Source organism: Balaenoptera ricei, chromosome 3, assembly GCF_028023285.1.
Source record: "Balaenoptera ricei isolate mBalRic1 chromosome 3, mBalRic1.hap2, whole genome shotgun sequence".
NCBI lineage: Eukaryota > Metazoa > Chordata > Mammalia > Artiodactyla > Balaenopteridae > Balaenoptera > Balaenoptera ricei.
Genome location: NC_082641.1, coordinates 168,976,036 through 168,992,757, shown reverse-complemented (window position 1 = coordinate 168,992,757; position 16,722 = coordinate 168,976,036). Strand labels below are relative to the sequence as shown.

The window sequence follows — 16,722 nt, the reverse complement described above, 5'->3', positions numbered from 1 at the left end:
GCAGACATGAGCCCCCCTCCTACCCTGTTCTCCCCACCATGCTCCACTGCAGCTGTGCCTGACCCACCAGCCAGCTGTCTGCTGGAATGTGCGTCCTTGAGTGATTCGGGGGAATGTTACACAGCTGTGGGCGTGATGGCTCTGGAAAGGGCTCTGGTTCTCTCACAGCCTGAGTGAGTGTGATTGTGGCCCTCACCCTGGCTCCTCCTATAGTCGCCAGCGATCGACACCCCGCCCCCCCCTCCCCCATGTGTGAGAGCTTTGGAAGTCCCGCAGCCAGGAGCCTGTTCCTTCTGTGTGACGATCACTTCCCTCAACGGGGGGTGGGGGGGGGTGGGGCTCTGGCACTCTGTGGGAGGCTCTTGGGGAGCCCAGCCCCTCCCCAGCACCTGTTGTGGGCTGGCCTTTCACTTGTTAGTTCTCTGTCTGCGGCTGGGCGGCTTCCAGGAGGGGCCAAGCAGCCTTGGGGAGCAGCTCCATCAGTTCCAACTAGAAATCCATAGCCTGCTTGCATTTCAGCACGTAAGAGCTGAACTGAGAGGTACGTTCCTTCAGAAATCGGTTCCTCGTTCTGGATTCCCCTGCCTCAGCTGCCACCTCTCCAAACCTCTGTGACTTGTCTCCATCTCCTCCTCATTCTCTGCCTCTCCCCTTCCCTCGGGTCCTCATCCCGGTTCTTCTCTGTCTACCTGTCTTTATTCTGGGCCGTATCTTATCCCAGGTTTGTAATAATTGTACTTTGAGGGGTTCACCTGTACTTCTGAAAATCATTAGATTATTTTTGGATGGCAGAGTGACAGACTCTGGGTGCCCTGTTTCTAACTCTTAGAGTGACCTAGCTCACGTGGGGCATATTGTGAGCCAGCCTGGTGACAGGTAAGGAGCTCCACAGTTTTGCCACTTCCCCATTGCCTTTACGGCGCCCTCCTCTGGCCTTGGAGGGGATGGTTTCTCACTGGATAGTGCCAGCCTTCTGGGGATATTAGTGTGTGGCTGCCCTGACAGGAACCAGCAAGCCACCGTGTACAGTCATCAGGGTAGTAGCTGTAAGCGCTTGTTTGTTTAGCAGTCAGGAACTCTTCTCTTCACACATGTGTGAGTTAAGCAGATTGGCAGATTAAGCAGATCATTTCCTTATTTTGAAATTATTTACTATAATTCTGCAATTGTAGTTTCTGATATCCTCTTATGGCATGTATTCCTGTTGGTGCTTTGTCACATGCTGACAGGCTATGCCCTCACTGCTGTAGTGGGTTTAAACATTCTACCTATTAGGGGTACATGAAGGAGGGTCTCTGGCCAGCCCTCTGCCATGGAGGCTCTGCTTTTATATGCATTGCTTTTTATCTTACAGCCGGTTTCTCCGACATGAGGAGAGCAGGTGTACCGGAACCATAACCAACCCTGGGGGTGGGGCCTGCGAGTGTGCTGGTCTGAGGGATCCCATCCTGTCCCTCATGGCCACCTAACCTGGTGGAGAAGAAAGATGAAGAGAGCTCTGTGTGTAGAACAGGTAGAAGCAGGAGTGAATACCTAGCACTTTTCACACATACTGTGTGTGACCCCAGGTGGGGCAAGCAGGATTTATACCAGGAGAGGAGTATTTTCTCAGTTAGCAGAATGTACCCTGGAGGAAAAGGAGAGCTGGCCTGATTGCAAGAGATTTCTGGGATTTTTCCTCAAGAAGATGAGCACTCGAATTGTAACTTGTGAGCCTGAAAAGGAGCAGGGGATAGCAGGTGGTTAAAAAAAGAATGTGAGGTCTGATGGCTCAATTTCACTCACACCCCTGTGTAGCCCAGGACAGTTCACCCCACCCTTGGAGCCCACCATCTCCTCTGAAGTGAGGCATAGTCCAGTAAGGTTTGTCACAGCGCTGATGGAAAGGAGACTTGGGACTCACAGGTGTCCAAGAATGAGGGAGAGGGGAGCTGAGTTCCCTGTGGCTGATCCAGCTCTGTGGATGGGTCCGCCTGGGGGAGGGGGCAAGTGCGAAGGAGGTGGGGAGCGTGGAGCGTCTGATGGGTGGAGAGATGGGAGACATACCAGACGTTACTGTGTGTCCCCTTCCTTGGATCCCAAGCCATAAGAGTGCTTATTTTTAGAGCTTAAATCTTAAAAATAGTTGTGATGTAATCACATTCAAAAGCTTCAGGTCTTAGGGGGCACTGAGATCTGGTGACATGCAGAGTTCCTTAAAGCAGGCCCTTGACAGCTTTCAAAATCAGCTTTAACACAACAGTGCTTTAAAGGGAACAACCAATCCAGGCACACGTGGTATCTGTGGGCATTGTGGGAAAGAGCAGTCTGGGTGGCATGCATGTACTGGGGAGCTCACGGCCCAGACATAGGGGTGCTCGGGCGTCCAGCTAGCTCCCTGGAGCCATTGGGTTTGCCTGGATTCAGGGCCTGAGAAGACCCATGGCGGTGGGAGCAGAGCCGGATGTCGGGCTGGGAAACGCAGCCCATGGACCACCCTCTGGAGCGGGGAGAGTTGATGCTCTGGATGTGGGTGGAGCTTGGAAGTTTGCTGGATGCCTCCATGTGAGAACAGAGGTAGACATGCTGGAGGAGGGAGGAGATGCCTTTGCCTGGAGTGCGGCGTAAGGGGGGAGTGGGGCATGAGATGCAGGATAGTTTCCTGGCGTTGGGGGCCTGGGGTGCCTGACCTGCCTCTACGGGAAGTCTGTGCTTGGCCTGCCCATCTGCAGATGCAGGGTGTCCAAGCTGCCCTGGGCAGTGGCAAGTTCTCTGTGAACTGGGTAACTGTGGGGCCTGTACAGTTGCCGCTTTTTAAGGCCACAAGAACAGGGTTACCAAATTTTGTTGTCTTACAGTTGAATAGGTTTTATAGGGAAATTACGGCGTATATGTGTGGTGAGTCCTATTAAATTTTTAGTACATTTGCTTTTCAAAACACAACTTTGGCAGCATGAAAAAACCACGTGGTTGCAGTATGTCAGGAGGACTGCACTTGGGAATCTCTGCTCAGACTGGCATCTGTGATGGGGACAGGAAACCCTTTGCCGAAAGCACTGGTGCAGCCCCTTTTCCATCTCTGGACCCCAGAGAACCTTTGGTCGTGTGGAAAATATGTTGACATTTACTGTGTTAGAAAATCTGAAAATAACTTATTTATTTAAAGATGACGATAATAAACCCATTACATGTTAGCATAAAGAACATTGCTTATAAAAAAAAATAACTGTTTTGCAGATCTCTTTAATAAGTAGACAGCTGGATTCTCATATCTGCTTCTGCATCCAGTCTCTTGTGATAAGTTGTTAGGGATGAAGCATGTGAAGAAAATCCAGCCTCACACAGAGAAGCAGTTTGAGCAGGGAGGAGTATTTGGTTAGTCTTGGATAATTGTGTGTTTCTTCCTTTAATACGACACCAAAAGACAGAGTGGCCATTCCTAACGGTTAGTTGCACTGTAGACTCTGAAACCTCGATTATCAGTGAAGTTTTTGTACTCAGTTACATTAAAATCTGTCAGTCTCTCTTGCACCTTGAACAGAACAATTTTTTTTTTTTTTTTTTAACCTTTTTTTTGGGTTTATTTATTTATTTATTTATGGCTGTGTTGGGTCTTCGTTTCTGTGCGAGGGCTTTCTCTAGTTGCGGCAAGTGGGGGCCACTCTTCATCGCGGTGCGCGGGCCTCTCATTATCGCGGCCTCTCTTGTTGCGGAACACAGGCTCCAGACGCGCAGGCTCAGTAAATTGTGGCTCACGGGCCTAGTTGCTCCGCAGCATGTGGGATCTTCCCAGACCAGGGCTCGAACCCGTGTCCCCTGCATTGGCAGGCAGATTCTCAACCACTGCGCCACCAGGGAAGCCCCCCAGAACAATTTTTTTTTAAGTATCATTTTAACTTTATTTATTTATTTTAATTAATTAATTTATCTTTGGCTGCATTGGGTCTTCGTTGCTGCATGCGGGCTTTCTCTAGTTGCGGTGAGTGGGGGCTACTCTTGGTTGCGGTGTGCGGGCTTCTCACTGCGGTGGCTTCTCGTTGCGGAGCACGGGCTCTAGGCATGCGGGCTTCAGTAGTTGTGGCACATGGGCTCAGTAGTTGTGGCTGGCGGGCTCTAGAGCTCAGGCCCAGTGGTTGTGGCCGTCTTAGTTACTCCGCGGCATGTCGGATCTTCCCGGACCAGGGCTCGAACCCGTGTCCCCTGCATTGGCAGGCAGTTTCTTAACCACTGCGCCACCAGGGAAGTCCCTGAACAGAACAATTTTAAAAAAAATTTTAGGATTGTTGTAGATTTACAGAAAAGTTGCGACGATCGTTCCTGCACACCCTTTCCCAATCTCCCTCATTGTTAACAGATTACTATGGAACATTTGTCACAAGTAATTACTATTAACCAAAGTCTATACTGTCTATTCAGATTTCCTGTTTTTTACATACCTTTTCTGTTCCAGGATCCCACATGACATTTTGTTGTTATGTCTTTTTAGGCTTCTCTGGGCTGAGACAGTGTCTCAGACTTTCTTGGTTTTGACAACCTTGACAGTTTGGAGTTAAGTGTTCTGTAGAATGGCCCTCAGTTGGAATTTGTCTGGTGTTTTTCTCATGGTTGGACTGGGTTTTGGAGAGGAGGACCTCAGAGGGGAAGTGCCTTTCTCATCACACATGTGTCCAGGGCACGTGCCATCAGTGTGACTTTTCACACCTTGATCACCTGGGTATGTCAGGTGTCTTCACTGTAAAGTTACTTTCTTTCTCCCTTTCCATGCTGTGCCCTTCGGAAGGAAGTCAGCTCACACCTAAGGGAAGGGATGCGGAGTCATTCTCCACCTTGAGAGTGGAGCATCTACACAAATTATTTTGGATTCTTCTGCCTAGATTTGTTTTTTCTCTCCCTGAATGATCTTTTACTCATGTTTGAGTTTGTAATACCATCGAACATTAGAAAATATCAGTTTACTGAGTTACAGAGATCTTTCAAATACTGATATATTTCATTTTACAGTATCGCGGAATCAGATTAGTTAATTATCCGATCTGTTGGGAAGCTCTTGGGCTCACAAATTTCCCAAAATTCTACATTTTGCTTGTTGGAAGCTCAGACATTATCATTAGTGACATATTATCGGTTGTTTTCCTTGAAGTGAACAGGCTTTGCTTTGACCATTTTGGGGAAAGTGTGTGCCAGACACCCAAGTCTGAATAACCACAGCATGTCTGTCCGACCTTCCTTCAAGCATCATGAACGCTCAAACGTGTGATTTTTTTCCTGCATGTCTGTTCTGCTTCTGTACACAACAGGAGTGCTTTATCTTGTCACAGAATATTAAAAAGACATGTTCTCAAATGCTTGAGTTTTAATAAAATCAATAGCTTGTACTTCGTGCAGGGCGTTGCCTACAGCGTGATGACACCGTGAGTCTTGGCACAGTTTGGTGCAGCTCTCCTGACTTGGTGAAAACGGCAAATGTCATCTCGATGTTACAACAGCCTGGCAGAGCCCCTGAAGGGGTCCTGAGGACCACACTGGGAGGAGCGCAGGCAGGCTGTCCACAGTGGGCACGAGCAAGGATGCCTGGCAGGACTCTGAGCTCACATCTCAGGCAGGACAGTGGTTAGTGGCCTGATGGGGTCAGACAGTGGGAGGAAGAGAAGCCCTCAGCCTGGGATCTTGTCCCCAGAGACCTCGGATTGCCGGGCAGGTGGCCAGATGAATCAGTTCAGAGCTAAATTATAGCAGAAAAGGTGATGGCTGCCCTGAGTGTGCATGTTACTACGTTCTTTGAGGATGGGGAAGAGAGATGGGGTCATCGTCCGTTGACTAGATGCACTTTCTGTGCCCTTTACGGTTCACAGCATCCTCTCATGGTCAGTGGCATCCCATTCTGCAGATGAAGAAACTGAAGCTCTTTGAGGTTTGGTGACTGGGCCAGGTCCTAGGAGCCACTGACGAGTGCCCAGCCCCCCAGAGTCCTCATGGCTGACCTGGGCGGAGTCTCACAGCTGCTTTGCTTAGAGCAGCTGGAGCAGGTCAGGTGGGGGGTTGGGGGACACCCGAGCCATGCTGGGAGGACATCCCCTGGGATTTGCCAGGGCGTGGAGGGGCAGGACTCAGCAGTTTGAAACACATATTTAAGAGGGGGCAAGAAAGTTCCAGGCAAATAGAGCACTTTCCATTTATCACAAGAGTTTGTGGTCATTGCAAGCTGGAAAACTGTTTCTCGAGTGTGGTTTCATCTGCACACAGCTGACTTGCTGTGAGTTGGTGAGGAAGCTGGCATCCCAGGAGGTGTGTTTGGGTTCATCTGGTGTAGGGAGTCCCTCCGTGCTGCAGCGTGCTCCTGAGTTTCTCCCTGGAGGAATGTTGGCCTGGCATGTGGGTACGGTGACAGAGGAAAGAGGCGATGCTAGCGATAGTGCTGTGACCAGCAGAGGGGTCCTACACTCCTTTTACCTTCACTCCCCAGGCCCAGGCCCTTTGGAAGCCTGGATTCCCGAGTGCTGAAACCCCACCCAGCTTTCTCAAGCAAGTAGCCGTCCATGTGTAGTTGTTTCCCAGTTAAGTCCAAGGACCACATCCATGTCCTCGCACTGTCATCTCTTTATCACCTCGGGGACTCGGCATGCAGATGCTGGTGGCTATCCAGCATCCTTCAAGTATAAATAAAAATATTTTCCCCTTTTTAACCTAGTCCAAAACTGGTATTTGATAAGCTGAGTTAGAGGCCTCAGTTGACAGTTATGTGAGACCTACCCTTTCCTGCCCTGCACCTCCTTTTTGGGATACCATGTAGCCCCCTGAAGGCTATGGGTGCCCAGCTGGTCTGACTAGGACAGGGGGCCCAGGTCCCCGTGCACTGTGGGGTACACCTGGCAGACCTTGGCGTGCCAGAGTTGACCAGGCCTGCCAGGGGTCCATAGGAGGCTGGGCCTGCTGTGGGCCCAGGTTATCCTCAGGCCATGGGTGTGTGACCTCAGGAAGTCACTCTCTTAAGACTCTTTCCGCACCTGTGGATGTGGGTGATGTGGGTGACAGTTGAGCAGTTGAGACGATCACATGGAAGCATGCATCTTGGTCGTTGGCACAGGGATGGCCATCAAAAAGGGTCAGCAGATGTGCTGGGTGATTTTCCCAAATCTGACATAAGTCAGCATTTCAGTTCTGACTGTGGTCATTTCTAATATGTGCCCCTTCCCAAATTTCTGAGCAGAGAGCGTGCTGAATCAGATTTAGCCTTCCTGGTGGTGACCCGACTGGAACATGTTGCCTGCTGGCAGGGTCATGCTGCAGTGACCTCCTTGGGTGGGTACTGGCTCTGCAGGCTGCCCCATTGCCATTTGATGTCAGGGTCTTTCTGTGGGGCCACTGCCAGCTGCTGGCCCAGGGAACACTCCCTTCTGCCCATTCTTGGCTTGCTTCTCCATCGACTCTGCATGCCCCCAAAACTGGCCCCTATCCCTGCTTCCAGTCCCAGTGAGGTCCTCTAGGTCTCCCTAGCCAGGCTGTGTGACTTCTAGGGGCTCCTGTGTTCCTAGAAGGATCCCCAGCAGGACAGGCTGGATGCCTCCTGGCCTTGCTGATGGCACAGTGCTCTTCCACTGCAGCTGCCTCTGCCCTGGGACTGCCTGCCTCTGTGCTGGGGGCCCTGGTTGGGGGATGGGCTCTCGGGACCAGACCCTGGTCACACTTGCTCTCTTCCTTTCTTCCGAGATGTTCGCCTGTTGCCATGGCAGGGTGGGCCATAATGGAGTCCCAGAGAGATAGCTGGACCTGGAGTCTCCAGGAAGAATTATGGCTGGGTTTCAAAAATCCCATCCCAGCTGCTCACCTCCATGGCCTCTGTGGCCTAGAAGCAAAATGTATTCTGACTTCCTGGCCCCCACAAAGCAGGCTCTGGGCTTTTGTCTTGACATCCCAGCCAACAGGGTGTCAAGTTACAGTGCTGGGAGAAGTGGTAATGGATGCCAAGAAGGGAGTCGAGGGGGAATTGGGGGAGTTGCGCAGGGGAGCCGAGGGAGCTGAGGGGCTGGGGCTGGCGGGAAGCAGGTGGGCTCCGGGGGGCACGACAGGGACCAGGCACCCGTCAGTGCCCACCAACCTCAAGGGCAGGCAAGTGTTCGGCTTTGGGGCGCACCTGTGTCTGCATGCAGCGGTTCCCTTTCTGATCACATCGGGTGTGTCTGAATGGATGGAGCCCCTTGGGAAAGGAGGGTGGGGTGTCATGGGGTCCCAGTGGGCAGCTCCCATGCCCAAACGGCTGTGAAAGATCCCAGTGGTGTGTGTCTGTGGAGATGCTCAGTATGCAACTGGGAACTGCCAATGAAATGTTACCAGGTAGTAGGACTAACCTGGGAACTGGTGATAAACGTCTTATTTTTCTTTCTTTAGGACTTTTCTAGAAGTATTTCTGGAATGGGAGTGCTCATTGGATTAAGTATATGGAATTGCTTTCCAGCGTTGACTCAGACACCACTCCCAGTGGTGCCTGAAGCCGCCGGTAGTGGCTCCCAGACCTGAGGATGGCCCCTTCCTCTCCTGTGGGACCTCCTATACACCCCCTTTTCTTTGTTGGGCAGCTCTGTGCTCCTGCTGGGCAGTCCTAGAGCTATGCTCCAATCTCCTCCCAAGTCTGCATCTGCCCCGGACAGCCTCTGTGTGCAGAGAACTACTGCTGGTCCTTTTGGGGGGATTTGAGGTTCAGCAGGGATGGTTACTTGGGTAAACCTTTTCTTTCCCACCTTCTCTCTCCCAGGGTACTGTAGCGTCTAGAGTGGGTGGCCTTGTTGAGTCTGAGGGAGGCCATGGCATTATAGTGGTGTAGGCCAGCTCGCTGGGGGCAGAGCTGGGCTGCCGGCCCCATTAGTTTAGTGGTTTAAAGTAACTGTATTGGTGTAGCATCATCTGTCAGGTCTGCTGGTTCCAGCTGGGTGCAGCTTCTTGGGTTCTCATCTTTGTAGTCCCACGTCAGCTGGATTGGGTGTCCCCAGTGTCTTGGTTACTCATGTGGGATGGCTGGGCCCATCGCTGTGTCTGTCTCTGTGACCCTCTTTCCAAGCAGCTAGTTTGGCATCCTACTCTGGGGTGGTCTCTCAGAGCATATGTTCCAAGGGCCCAAGCACAAGCTTTTTTTTTTTTTTTTTTAATTATTATTTTTTAATTAATTAGTTTTTATTTATTTATTTATTGGCTGCGTTGGGTCTTCATTGCTGTGCGCTGGCTTTCTCTAGCTGCGGTGAGCAGGGGCTACTCTTCGTTGTGGTGAGCAGGCTTCTCATTGCAGTGGCTTCTCTTGTTGCGGAGGACAGGCTCTAGGTGTGTGGGCTCAGCAGTTGTGGCTCGCGGGCTCTAGAGCATAGGCTCAGTAGTTGTGGCGCACGGGCTTAGTTGCTCTGCGGCATGCGGGACCTTCCCGGACCAGGGCTTGAACCCGTGTCCCCGGCACTGGCAGGCGGATTCTTAACCACTGTGCCACCAGGGAAGTCCCAAGCACAAGCTTTTGAGGCTGTGACCTTGCTTCAAAAGCTTGCATCGTTGCTTCCTCTATGTTCCTCACTCCTGGCCTCAGAGAGTGAGCCACAAAACTAACCCAGGTCCCGGGGATAGGACCAGACACGAGGATGTGAGCATGGGGAGGCATGGATCACTTGGAATGAGCTACCTCCACGGTGCTGTTCAGGACTGAATGGATGGGCTCGTAAGGGTGTAGTGCGGTGGTCCTCTGTACAGTGTTTTGTCAACCAGGTGTATTAGGACTCCTCCTTAACATCCACCAGAGTCCTGGACTCATAGGTTAGGAGTTGGACTTCCAGGGCCTAATGCTTGACAAGACATAATGACACAGAATTCAGAAATCCTTTTAAGTGAGTTTGCACATCCTTTACCAGTGCAGCATCTGTGTGCGTGTGGAAAGAGCTGCTCACATGTGCAAGGTGATCCGTCAGTCTACAGGCATTGCAGATTCCTCGTGAACTCATAGACCCCATCCTGGAGCCAGGTGCAGGGAAGAGGAGGAGGTAGGTGCACACCAGCTGTGTCATCTGAGCACCCACACAGCAGGCCCAATCTCTGTCTTCAATGGGTTTGAGAATATTCACGTGTTACCCAATTGACTGCTGTGTGCCGAGTTCACCTTCACAGCAAGCAGCCCCTTACTGCCTCAGGAGAGGTTGGGGCCTGAACTGCCCTGATGGCCTCCTACGGCGTCTGAGCCTCCTTGGCACTGAGATCTCACCTCACGCAGCAAACCCCACCCAGTGGGACAGGAATTACTGTCCCCATCCTTGTAGGGGGCACAGAGAGGGAAGTGTCCTACCCTGGGCTTCTCACTTGCAAGAGGCAGAACCAAGTGAGAGGTTTTGTAAGGGTGCGACTCTCCCCCTCCCCTCAGTGTGTGTAGGCTTGGTGCACAGTGCCTGCCCTGGGAGGAGGCCCTGTGGCCTGTCCACCACGCAGCATGGCACTAGGAGCAGAGTCCTGCCCCTCTGGCTCTGGGGAGGTGGGGAGCCCTTTGCTTGTCGGGCCACCTTAGGAGCATCCTGGCCCTCACCGGGAGCTGTAGGGCCCCAGCGTTGTGGAGATGGCTCCAGGTGGGACCATGGCTCCCTGGCTGCTATGCCTGTGGTGATCTCCGGCCCCAGCCCTGGGTGGGGGAACCCGCCTATCAAATGCGCAATGACAGCATCACCCTGGGAGGCTGTGGGAGGGTGAACTGAGCCAGCGTGGGGCTGCCATAATGGCACCTTGTAGGAGGGCGAGGCACTTTCTTGGATAGTTTGCTGAGGTGAGGGTGAGTGAGCTGGTCTCTGTCAGGGGAGTGCCTCTGCTCAGGCTTGTGCTGCCCTTGAGTGGAAGCCCCCAGAGTTTTGCCCTAAGCTCCCTGCCCCCAGGATGGACAGTTAGGGGCAGGGCGAAGAAGGCTGCCCGAGACATGCATGCTGTTGCGGGGGTGGGCCCCGTGAGCACAGTGGGGTAGTGCTGACCACGCTTCCAGGGCGGGGCTTGGCCAGCCGGGGACTTTTCTGAGGGCACAGATGGTTTGAAGTGCATCTTGAAGTGTGAGTTGGGCCTCACAAGGGAGATGAGAAGTATGACAGAGGAACATTCCTTGGAGGGGATGGTGGGGAAGGTGGGAGGAGCTCATGACAGGACGTACATGTGAGCAGCAACTTGGAGTTCAGGGGCTGAGGGCTGGAGAGGCTGTGGGCCTGGGAGGGGTGAATGGGCTCTAGAGGGAGGAATGCCCTGGGGAAGGGTCTGGTGGGGCCAAGACTAATGTTTGCTGAAACTGGCGCTGGGTCTGGCAAAGCCTCCCCCGCACCTGCCGTACCCAGCAAACAGTTAGCAACCACCTGCCTCTCCCTGCCCAGCCAGGCCCAAAAGATGAGGGGAAGAGGGAGGGTTCTATCAGGGAGTAGTTGGCCACCAGCCCTGCTTGTCTCCCCTGGGTTAGCCCTGAGGAGCAATTTGTTGTCCCCAGGCCTCATTTGGCCCACCCTCGTCCCCTACTTCCCTAGTGTGTGCAGGCATCTTAGGGATCTTATAAAAATGCAGGCTTTGATCAAGCAGGTCTGGGGTAGTAACGTGCCTTGGTGAAGCTGCTCTGCTGCTCAGTGGGCTGAGGCAGGTGGTGGTCCACTCCCACCTGCCCCTCCCCCTCCTGGTTTTGCGTCTGCCCCTCCTGGTCGACCCTAAGGACGGAACTGCTTTTATCCAGGGGTTTCTCCCCACTGCCTGACACAGCACCTGCTTCTTAGGTTGGCTTTCAGCAAATTGGAGTGAGTGAGTAAATGAATGAGTGTGGATCAAGTGTGCCTTCCCCAGACATCAGGCAGGCCCATATTGAGAACAACTAAGGTCAGAGCTGCATTCCCTTGATGAGACTGCTTCCCCTGGCACAGGCCAGTGAGACACTTAAATATTAACCTCACACTGACCGCTGATTGGTTAGCAGCTGGGATGGTAGTCTGGTGCTGTGAATGGAGGGATCTTGTCATGAGTTAAGTTTACAATCCCTGCCTTCCCTTTAGGAAACTTGATGAAAGTTCTGGGCAGGTAACAGAACTCTTGTTTGTTTAGCCACGGCTGGTATACAGGGGAGGAGGTAGTGAGACCATTTTTGCTAACAGCCTGGCCTGCTTCCAGGGATTTTTGTCGGTCATGTAAAATCTCTTCTGATCATAATTTTTTAAAATTTGGCTGTGCCAGGTCTCAGTTGCAGCATGTGGGATCTTTAGTTGCAGCATGTGGGATCTAGTTCCCTAACCAGGGATTGAACCCGGCCCCCCTGCATTGGGAGCGTGGAGTCTTAGCCACTGGACCACCAGGGAAGTCTCCTGATCATAATATTTTATATGAGGGTTCCCAAGATGGGCAGGATAGGCTTAATGAATTTGCCCTGAAATCATATAGCTTCTAAATAAACTTGGTGCCCAGGCAGCTGCCCTGGATTGAGGCAGTACACCTGGCCACTACAACTGTTCCCCTGGCATGTTGGGCTAAATTTCCTCTGCTTTGTTCTCCTGGCCTAAATGGTTTTATAATTTAAAATACGTTTTAAAAAAAGAATGCCCACAATAATTTTTAGCCTTTGTCAAATGCGTGTTCTTTTTCCTGAATTAAAAGAACCCTCTGGGAAAGTAATGAGAGACTTGAAGCACCTTTGCTTTAAAATTGAACTTAGGAAAGTTTTTCATCTTGGAAACTAGTGGGGCTGGTGACCCTTCTGTGTTTGGAAGAGGTGACTCAGGTCCCTGTAACAATCGAACGGGCCGGCACCACACAGGAAATGCCTGCAGCCCGGCAGCCCCAGGGTGAGCTGGCGCCTCCATTTCCTGACAGCACCTGAACCCTACCTCACTTCTCAAAATGAAGGCTGCGTGTCACAAACTGGTTAGAACTGGCTGTTGCCATGGTTTTCACGTTGGAAGGCACAGTTAAAGGGTCACATGACCAAAGAGGGAAATGCCTTTGTCACATGACTTTTTGGTGGCCTGATTAGCATACAGGAAGTTCACTCCCTGCTGGCTGCTGGGATGCTGAGTGATCATTGATGGGAGGTGATGTCATCTCTTGGACGAGTTATTGATTAGTCTCAGTCCAAAATGGGACCTGGGAGTGCTGTGGTCAGAGTGGCCATCTCAGGGAGCTTCAGCTTCCACATGGTCCCAGTCCCTAACCCTACCCTCTTCCCTCAGGCACATCTGAGCTTTATTAGACATCTCACCTTTGGAAGACGTGCACATCCTCATTGAGATGATAAAAAGTGATAAATCCCTGTAAGTTACCGTTGTCTTAGAGCGCTCTTGCTCAGGAAACGCCTGTAGTCTGTAACTCCAGACGTGGGTCTGCCTGGGCTGCTCCTCTGCCCGTGTGTAGCCAGCCGCCTGGGAACCCACCTGGGCTGGGACCAGCGGCTGCAGCTCCTGTGCTGGAGCCTTGTGTCTGCTTAGTGCCTGTGTGTGTGTCCACAGAACCCGGAATTGGAGCCGCGAGGTCATTTTTTTCTTTTTCTTTTTTTAATTATTTATTTTTGGCTGCATTGGGTCTTCGTTGCTGTGTGCGGGCTTTCTCTAGTTGCGGCAAGCGGGGGCTACATTGTGGCGCATGTGCTTAGTTGCTCCGCGGCATGTGGAATCTTCCCGGACTGGGGCTCGAACCCGTGTTCCCTGCATTGGCAGGCGGATTCTTAACCACTGTGCCACCAGGGAAGTCCCCCGAGGTCATCTTTAAAGTTGATCTTGGGCAGAGTTGGCAGTCAGCAGGGAGACACGGAGACTTGAAAGTGTGGTGGTTCCCGAATTGCATTGGTTTTTAGTTTGATGAGGCCCTAGTGAGACATCCCAGGTTACTTTATAGACAGCCAGCCAATTTCTGGACTTGAGAACGTGGGCTGATAACCACAGTGAGGGGATTCTGTACCTTGAAATGGAAGCCTTTTTTTGTTCACTCTCCTGGTCTCTTGTCTGGAAGACCATCCAGCAGCTGTGCTGGTTAAATCGGATCAGGGCTGGGATTGTTGAGGTGCAGCAGCCATGCCGCTCTAGGAGGTGGGATTAGGAGGGGCCTGGGGAAGCACACTGCGGGTTGAGGGGCTAGGGGAGTTAGGGAATGCAGTGTCTGGTCCTCTGTGCCCATCCTTCCCTGAAGACACAGCTCACTCTGGGAATCGAAAGGGCAGTTCAGTGGGCTGTTAAAACACCAGTTCTCCATCTATAACTCTCTCCCCGCTCAGCTGGAAGAAATGGGACAACTTTGAGCTGTTACTCTTAGTTAACTTCATCGAGTTTGTTCTTTGGGTCACAGTGCCACCTAGCGGACACATTCAGTCCTTGGCTGGTTTTCCTGCTGATAGAAGGATTTGATTCCTTCGACACAAATGCTGAGGCCAGATCTCAAGGGAAAGTTTACGTTGCACCCTCAGCAAACAGAGCTGCTTGGTTCAGGGCTAAGCACCGTCTGTGGGACCCGTTGGTCCTTATGTGTGGGGTCAGCAATGCCAGTGCAGAAGTCCAGCATCACTAGATGTGCATGTATGTCCTAGGGGACTTGGGCGGTAGGGTTGGCGTAAGAGGGCAGAGGGTAATGCGCAGAGGTGGCTGGGAACTAGTTTGTAAGCGGATCAGGTGGGTGGAAAGTATCCAGATCTGTGAGAGAAAATGTGTTCCATGTTCCAGTCGGTTTCAAAACATGCAGCCACTACCGCTACATTGCCACTGGCAGGGTGAAGAGGCCACGTGTAGCCCAGGAAGGACTATCCAGCAGGCAGCCTTGGCCACCTTGTGAGGTGGTGACACCCCATGCTGGGGAGCTAGAATGTAGGCCGACAACATGTGCATCAGCCCTTCTGTCTCCTGGGGACGGGCAGGTGGGCTGTCCGTGAGTGAGGGCTGTCAGCGAGTCTGGGTTTAGCAAAGAAGGGCTGATTTGCGTGGGGGCTGGATGCCCCATCAGGTGGCTTCCAACACGGGCAGGTAGGAGCCCCAGCCAGAGGCCCAAGATTCAGGACCCAGTGTTTTTATTCAGTACTGAGCTACGTGGTAGAGATAGGAGCCATGGTGTTTTTCAAAATGACTGTGTCACCTTCAGACACGTAGGTGTCCTCAGCCCGGGGGACACAGAAGTGGTTACCAAGAACAGTCCCGGCTCTTGAAGGGCTCAGCCGCAAACTGGCAGATTTGAGTGCCCCGTGGTGAGTGTGGTGAGAGAAGGCAGCCTGGGTGGGCAGTTGGTGGGGAGGTCTGGTGAGGCAGCCCTGCTTGCTGCCACCTTGCTGTGTCTGCGTCTGAATCCAGGCATCTGCGGGGTGTGGGGCGGGGCTCTAGGGGACGCTGTCCAGCGCAGTCGGGACGCTCTGGTAGTAACCTGCCACTGTTCCTGTTCCACAGTGACATGAAGTCCGAGAGGAGAGCCCCTTCGCCCGACGTGATCGTACTCTCTGACAACGAGCAGCCTGTGAGCCCGAGGGTGAATGGGCTGACCGAGGATGCCTTGAAGGAGACCAGCACTGAGGCCCTTATGGTGAGCCTTGTCCCCATGCTGGGGAACCATCTCGCAGTGGAACAGCCTGTGTTCGCCGGCCCCCAGCCCTCCCCCTCAACCCTTGTTCTCTTGCCCTTGTAGAAAAGCAGTCCTGAAGAACGAGAAAGGATGATTAAGCAACTAAAAGAAGAGTTAAGATTAGAAGAAGCAAAACTCGTTTTATTGAAAAAGTTGCGGCAGAGTCAAATACAAAAGGAAACTACCACCCAGAAGGTACGTGCGCGTCTGTTCCCTCCTCGGTGGTCAGTGAGAGCCGTTTAGAACCAGGAACAGAAAGCCATGGTCATTTCCTTGGCCCACCGCTGCCCCAGGAGCCAGAAAGACTGGTCATGAGGGGTCAGGTTTCCTCAGGGGTGTAGGGACAGGGTCTGAATTGGAAATTTGCAGACTCAAGTTCATGTTTTGGATTTAGCTTAGAGTATATCAGAGTACGTTTTGGTCTAGTATATTCTGGATCTGAGTATGTAAACCTCATTCCCTGTAGACTCCATCAAGGAAATGGAGAGCAGGCATCTTTGACGGTGCTGGAAGCACAGCTCTGTCTCAGACCCCTTTTCAGAAAGGCCTTCGGCCCTGTGGATGAATGTGCTGGCCAGCAGGGGCCGCTGTGGTTTTGTGGACAGATTGCTGAATGCCACAGGGTGCACCATAGCCCGGCCCCAGAGCTTCTCCTGTTAACCTCCCCTGATGCCTCAGGCTCCTTGTGCTGCTTCTAAATGCACCTTACCATGTAAGGCAAGGTCAAGTTTGTTTTGTCCTTTTTTGGTGTCCCATTCTGGGAAGGTTCCTGGTCGGTGACAAAACTACCCTTCCTTATATTCTAACCACTCTCTTAGTGAACCAGAAAGTAAATGCATTTCAGGCAGTACAGTGTGTAGAACATGTGTCCCCTTAAGGGAGCAGGACAGGGGGACGCTCTCTGGTCAGACTTGGGGATTTGCTTGAGCCCCCACCCCCACCTGGTAAACAAGTGGACCAAGCCTGGCGTCTGTTAATATCCTGATGGACAGAGCCTGCTCATTACTTGTTTCCTTGTTGATTGCTTAAGAATTGATGATGTGAACCAAGTCTGTCAGTGTCCCTTTTCTGGTGGAATATGTGACTTTAAGAAGTGCCTGGGGATTTCCCCAGTGGTCCAGTGGTGAAGAATCCTCCTTGCAATGCAGGAGACGTGGGTTTGATCCCTGGTCAGGGAACTAAGATCCCTCA

At 52.2% G+C, this 16,722-nt stretch overlaps 1 protein-coding gene across 8 annotated transcripts in view; it reads left to right on the top strand.

The window, feature by feature from the left end:
• Window positions 1–16,722, top strand: part of GATAD2A (GATA zinc finger domain containing 2A) — a 99,090-nt gene that overhangs the window by 70,142 nt on the left and 12,226 nt on the right. For 7 of the 8 annotated variants that reach the window (XM_059918020.1, XM_059918023.1, XM_059918026.1 and 4 more), the window contains 2 exons: window positions 15,360–15,492; window positions 15,595–15,726. In XM_059918020.1, the coding sequence (XP_059774003.1) occupies window positions 15,360–15,492; window positions 15,595–15,726 (265 nt within the window). Of the gene's footprint in view, window positions 1–13,175; window positions 13,251–15,359; window positions 15,493–15,594; window positions 15,727–16,722 lie in introns of those variants that run through there. The other variant, XM_059918027.1, reaches the window with a different exon arrangement.